The sequence below is a fragment of the Amaranthus tricolor genome, chromosome 5 (genome assembly GCF_026212465.1).
Source record: "Amaranthus tricolor cultivar Red isolate AtriRed21 chromosome 5, ASM2621246v1, whole genome shotgun sequence".
NCBI classification, from domain to species: Eukaryota; Viridiplantae; Streptophyta; class Magnoliopsida; order Caryophyllales; family Amaranthaceae; genus Amaranthus; species Amaranthus tricolor.
Window position 1 is genome coordinate 17,847,467 of NC_080051.1, and position 6,803 is coordinate 17,854,269.

Sequence of the window (6,803 nt, forward strand, 5' to 3'; positions counted from 1 at the left end):
TTTTACATTGTTTGCATTTAGTTTGGAAAGGCAAAGAAAGAAAAAGATTTTAAAAAAGTGAAATTTTTTCGGACATTAAAAATTGTCTATTTTAGAAACATTATAATCAAATGCTCTTGTAGCTTTTAAGTGGAATTGTCCGTTAAGGAACCAACTCAAGCTTACCGAGGGTTAAGGCCTAAGGATATATTATATACTCTAACACACCCTCTCACACAAGAGCTTATTGGGTTATAAGTGTGGATGCACATAGGCGCTGAATATTCCACTTTAAATAAGGGGTGGTTAAGATTCGAACCCGTGATCTCTTGTCACGTTGACTATGATACCATATCAAGAAACCAACTAAACTAAAAACTTAAGCTGATGGTTAAGGCCCCATAATATGTTATATACTCTAACACTGTCAATTGGAATATGAGAAGATAAAACTGATCTCCAAGTTTGACTGTTTCAATATGGTATGTGGTTTATATAGATGTGATTCAATTCTATATAGCGCAGTGAACACCGTTTGGTTAGTTTGGTCCAACAATAAAATTCTATGAAACCAAAAATTTGGATTTGGAAAATTTGGAAGATAACATTGGTCTAGTTTGCTGTTTTTTATATTTTTTTTAAAATTAATATATGTATTTATGCAAATATTTCATATTTATGATCACCAAATATAATAATTTGTAATTAGTTTATTGTATCAACATCATTCAAATTATAGGAGTATATTATTATATAAACATAATGCATCTTGAAATATCTATGTAACAACTTTTTTCTAAAAAAAAATTATGGTTTTCTTAAAAAAAAATACAAACCAGACATCAATAAGTCTATAGTTCCATTGTGTGTAGAATGGGAAGCTATGTCTGAAGCTATATATTTGTATAATAAGGTATCTTTATTAGCATGCATTATGCATATATGATGGAATATAATTAGATCAATAAAAGTGTTTACATAATGCTAAAGCTTTTATAGAAGATGTTCCAAAAGCTGGATTCTAGCCAGGACACTTACAATCTTGTGTGTCCAATTACTGAATTGCTTCAATACAAAAAGATAGCTTCTTTTCAAGCACAAAATCTCCATGGAAACTATAGCATATATGGTACTACAAAATTCCATGAATAATAATACAATAAGATTTTTTAGTGTTTAGTGTTTCATTAGACATTTTATGGTTAAAGTGAAACAACTAACTCAACAAAAAGTTTAATTTGATGGTTAAAGCCCTAAGAAATGTTATACTTCCTCTATTTTGAAATTTTCGCTACATTAGACATTGTGGTACTATTTATCTTTAAAGTTTATTTTATATATTGCGGCTTATGTGTAAAAAGAAATATAATCAAATAAGATTTTATTTGAATCGTCTTATCGTATACTTTCATCATACCAAAATTTTATAATTTTTAGTTTAGAATGATTAAAAATTACACATTGTATTGCGTACATAGTGAAATGTAGCAAGTATAATGAAATTGAGAAAGTATACACTAACATGCCACCTCATACGAGAGCCTCTTGGGTTAAAAGTATGGATGCAAGTTTGCAATATAAGCTCTTTTTTTACCTAATGTGGATCCACTTGAATTTAAAAGATGATTAAAAATTTAAAATTCGAACCTGTAACCTCTTATCACTAATGTCTAAAAAAAATTACTAAACCCTTCAATTTCAATGGATGGATTTTAAGAATAAAATAAATAAAATAAAAGTGGGAAAAAGTGGTCGTACAAGTATTTTATACGTGATTCGACTTATCTGTCCAAGTTGTGCTATAAAAAAAATAAAAATAAGAACAGAACCTTCAGTTGCATAAATGGAAAACACAGTACAGCATTTTCTGACAAAAGCAAAACTTTCTGTTATAATTCATTTTATGGACTTACTAATTATTAATAATTTATAAAAAACTTTTATTAATCAAAAACTTTTGAAATTAGTCTTGTTAAGAAATAGCAAAATGTGGGTCCCACTAAAGAAATGTCACAATAGACTGTTTACCACTAAACTTGCTTATTCCTCCCCCTACAAATACTCCTCTTCATTCCCTTAAACCTCACTGTTTTTTGATCCTCAAGCTCAATTATCTAATTCCTAACCATTTTTGTGATCAAAGAATTTACAAAGCACAAGTAGAAAAAAGTCTATTTGTTTCGAGTTATTAACTCGCTCAATATTTAAAAAAACTTTGTCATTTCTTGTTCACTAGTGTTATTAATTGCTCGTGTTTTTTTTTTGTGTGTGTATAAACACAAGGCACGAGCAACAAATTTTTAATTAAACAAGAACCATGTCTATAAACGTGCAATCAGAAAGAACACGCGATTTTTGGAGATCAAGCCTAATCGCGGCCTCAAGAACCGCCTTAGCATGTATTATAGTAGGTTGCATAACCCTTTATGGCCCTACCTCAATCAAGAAACAAGTTGCTTTTCCGGCATTTGCCTATGTCGCGATGATTCTTATCGTCACCAATGCCACCCTAGGAGACACGATTCGAGGTCTTTGGCTTTCGTTTTACGCTACCCTTCAAACAGTTTGCCCAGCTATCCTTTGTCTCTGGATCATGGGACCCACTAGGCTCACCACAGCCTCAACATCCTTGGTGTTGGCTATAGCTTCTTTCTTTATTGCCTTGCCAAAATCAACCCATGTTGTGGCTAAAAGGATTGCTTTAGGCCAACTTGTTATAATATATGTAGTTGGATACATTAACGCTGAACAAATACATCCTATCATGCATCCTGTCCATGTTGCTGCTAGCACTGCTGTTGGTGCTTTGGCTTGTTTCTTGGCCATGTTGCTACCTTTCCCTCACCTCGCTTCATCTCAGGTAAATTATAACTAGTTTGATCGCTCTATCTATCGTCTGTATTTCTTATTTATATGGCATTGCAGATGATGCTTGTAACTAAAAATCAATCGAATATAACCTATTTATACGTTATTAAAAGTGTAAGGTAGCGTACATAGGACCCTCTTCCAAATACTTCAAGGAAAGTCATTAATCCATGAGTCCTACCTATATTCTAGCCTTGATGTTTTCATGAAACCATATCGTCAAAAGCTTTAGCTGATAGTTGAGGCCTCATAATATTTTTTCATAAAAATAAAGAGCATAGGATCTATCAAGAAATCAACTCAACCAAAAGCTTATGTTATATAGTCTAACAGAAGCAATAATCGTGATTATTTATGATGCCAATAATCATGTAAATGACTTCTAAAGCTTGATGTGTAATGTGTACAGGTGAAAACAAACAGCAAGTTATTTGCAGAGAATGCGACAGAGAGGCTCAAGCTATATGTGAAGGCCTTTTGTGCTGAAGACACTACATCTTCACAAGCATTGATCTCTCAAGCCAAGTGCTTGTCAGTTAAAGCCAAGAAGTTTATCCAATGCATCAAATCGAAACAAGTAAGTTAAACCTTTCGAATACTTCCATCATCGAAAAAACGAAGAAAATCATCTTAGACTTAATAGTTTCAAATTTCATTGAAATTTCTTTTGAGCAGGAAAGCATGCAGTGGGAGAGGTTTTTGATCAAGTTTTTCAGGCCTTACTGTAAGAACCCAGGTGACCGATTTCAAGAAATCGAAACACCACTAAAAGGGATGGAAATCGCGCTAAGTAACTCGCAAGTTCCTGTTACGATATTTGGTGAAGAATTGAAAGATGGGATGGACAGAATAGAAGGAGAAATAAGCCAAAACTTGCATCAACTCAGGAAACATATGCCTTGTGAAACACCAACTACTGTTCCTGAATCTACTAATGGACATGTTATGAACTTCCTTCAAAAACTCGAAATTCTCCCTTCAAATGATAAGGATTTACCCTCTTATTTTTTCTTCTTTTGTATGAAACTTCTACACTCTCAATCAAGGGCCATGACCATTCACCCCAACCCACAAAAAATCGACAAACAAACCCCACAAACACAAGCCCAACAACACCCATCAAATCATAACAAAAAACACCCAGATGGGCTTTCTTTGTCTTGGATTTTAGCCAACTGGGCCACTTCACTGAACAAAGAAAGGCTACTAATTGCACTAAACTGCTCGCTCTCATTGGGATTCGCAGTCTTAGTTGGGCTTTACTACAGTAAGCCCAATGGGTTCTGGTCTGGGCTCCCTGTAGCTGTGAGTTTTGCAGCAGCTAGGGAAGCAACTTTCAAAGTTACCAATGTTAAGTTCCAAGGGACAGTAATTGGGAATGTATATGGAGTTTTAGGCTGTTTTATTTTCGAACGATTTGTACAAATAAGGTTCATAGCCCTTCTACCTTGGTTCATTTTCACAAGTTTTCTTCAACAAAGCAAAATGTATGGCCAAGCAGGAGCAGTCTCAGCAGTTATAGGAGCAATTCTGATATTGGGTAGAAGAAATTTCGGTCCCCCAAGCGACTTTGCCATAGCAAGAATTGTCGAAACTTTCATAGGCTTATTCTGCTCAATAATCATTGACATCTTATTACAACCTACTAGAGCTGCATCCTTAGCCAAAATTCATCTAACCAAAACACTCGGTGCACTCCATACCGCCTTCTCCTCTATCGATCTCCTTACAATGTCTAAGGCCGAGTTACTTGAAACCACGAAAAGTATCAAAATACACCTCAATGAGCTAGGAAAATTCGTGGGTGAAGCCGAGGCAGAACCCAATTTTTGGTTCTTGCCTTTTCATACACAAGGGTATAACAAATTGATGGGCATTTTCACAAAAATGAGTGATCTTTTGGTGTTTGTAGCACATGCTAATGGAATCCTAGAAGAACAAATCCGAAGACTTGATATGATGGGATTTAAGGATGAATTGGATAGAATAAATGTTGATGTTAAACATGTAGGGAATGTGATAGCAAATAGTATGAAATCATTCCAAGAGATAGCTTGTATTAAGTCAATGTTAGTTCTTGAAAAGGACCTTACTAAAAGTGGAAAGACTTATGATATTGAATTGGGAAAGCCAAGTAAGGATCCGAGGTTGGATGAGAAAGAAATCGCGAAGAATATAAATGTGTTTCTTGATCATTTGAAGGAAGTGTTTGAAAAGATTGAGTTACATGAAGATGAGACAGAGATGAAGAGTCAGATTGTGATGAGTTTTAGTGCAATTGGTTTTTGTTTAAGCAGTTTGATGAAGGAAACTAAAGAGGTTGAGAAAGGAATTAAGGAACTTGTTCAATGGGAAAATCCTACTAGTAATGTAAATCTTCATGAAATTTCATGTAAAATTCATGCATTATATGATTGAATTTTAAACAATAAAAAGACTAATTTTGTCTACAAAAATGAAGATAAATTAGTGCAACTTTTTTTCATGTAAAGCTTATAATATTATCCAATAAGAAAAACTACAATAGATCAATCCAATCTTGGAATGGTTACTACTAAGGGTGTTTTTTTTCACAATAAAAATGTATATTGATGCTGATTTATTGAAAATTATTGATTATCTTCTAAATGTACCTTTTTTATATGAAATTCAATCATGCACATAAGCGGAACAAAAATTGAAAAATTTTATGAAGACTCTGTGCAATTTTAAAAATTATGATATTTTTCTAACAAATTTGTCGCTTTAAACACTAACATATACTAAGTAATTAAATATTGTGGCCTCTAATTTTTTGAGCCCTATACGATCGAACATGCTAAAAACCTCTCATGGTCATGCTACATACTTAACTTAAAAGACAGAAATGAAAAATAAAAAAATAAAATACAAAAAGTGTGGCTGCTGGGATTCAAGCCCAGGTCTCTACGGCCACATGGAATTCAAACCAATAAACTACAGCCACTGTTGTTGATGATAGTTACAAACTTAGTAATAAAATATATTTTGCTATACACTGAATTTAGTATCAAATTAGAATGTTAAGAGTTTATTATGGTGATTGGGCTTTGGAAATGGATTAGGCCTTCAACATCTGCGGGGTTTGTACAGAAAGTTTTTGACGAGTATAGAGGCTTTATAAAACACAAATAGTTTAGGTGGTCTCATTGTTAGACAATGCCTCAATGGTACTAACATTTTCTCTACCGCTTTTAAAGATTTTGTATTTGTTTTATCTTTTAAAGGTTTTAATTTTGTGTCATTTCTACTTTTAAAGGTGTTTTGATTTTTAAAACATACAAATATTAGTTAATCCAAGTTAAAAATAAGGAAAAATTACCTTAAATAATACAATCTTTTAACTTTTTTCCTAAACTAATACCAACAAATAATATAACCTTTGAGAGATATTTCCCTCACGCATTCTTTCTCTTGTTGGTAACCTACAATTGTAGGTTAATTGTCGAAAAAAAAACATGAAACACCTCCACCTTTTCCCAACTCCTACCCAGCCCTCAATACTAGCCCTATTATCCTACTATAGTAGGTCATTCGGTTACCTAAGTTTACTCTAAAAAAATACCCTTATAGTTAGGATTATCTATGATTAATCAATATGTGGAATCATTGTAGTGAAATCATAAAAAGGTTAGAATATTCTAGATAATTTTTACATATTTATATTACAACATACAAATGATAGTATATAATTTATTTTTTTATTTCAAGAGTAAGAATAATGCCGCAATAGCCAAGTGGAAGACGAGGAATTGATTTTCCAATAGATAGCGAGAACTGAATTATTAAACTTCTATTATAAAGGTAGAAGGAATTGTTAAGTCTTAATATCTCTTAATATCCATCATAAATAATAATTAGAAATATATGATAAAAACATATACATCCACACGAAAAAAATTAACTTTTATAAAACTTTGGTTATGCTTCATGAATAC

General features: G+C 32.7%; 1 protein-coding gene across 1 annotated transcript; it reads left to right on the top strand.

Annotated features, from left to right (window-relative positions):
• Window positions 1-2,064: 2,064 nt before the first annotated feature.
• LOC130814325 (uncharacterized) lies at window positions 2,065-5,456 on the top strand. Its single transcript, XM_057680440.1, has 3 exons — window positions 2,065-2,839; window positions 3,257-3,424; window positions 3,523-5,456. The coding sequence occupies exons 1-3, from the start codon at window positions 2,297-2,299 to the stop codon at window positions 5,263-5,265; spliced, it is 2,454 nt and encodes an 817-aa protein (XP_057536423.1). The 5' UTR covers window positions 2,065-2,296; the 3' UTR covers window positions 5,266-5,456.
• The last annotated feature ends 1,347 nt before the right edge of the window (window positions 5,457-6,803 follow it).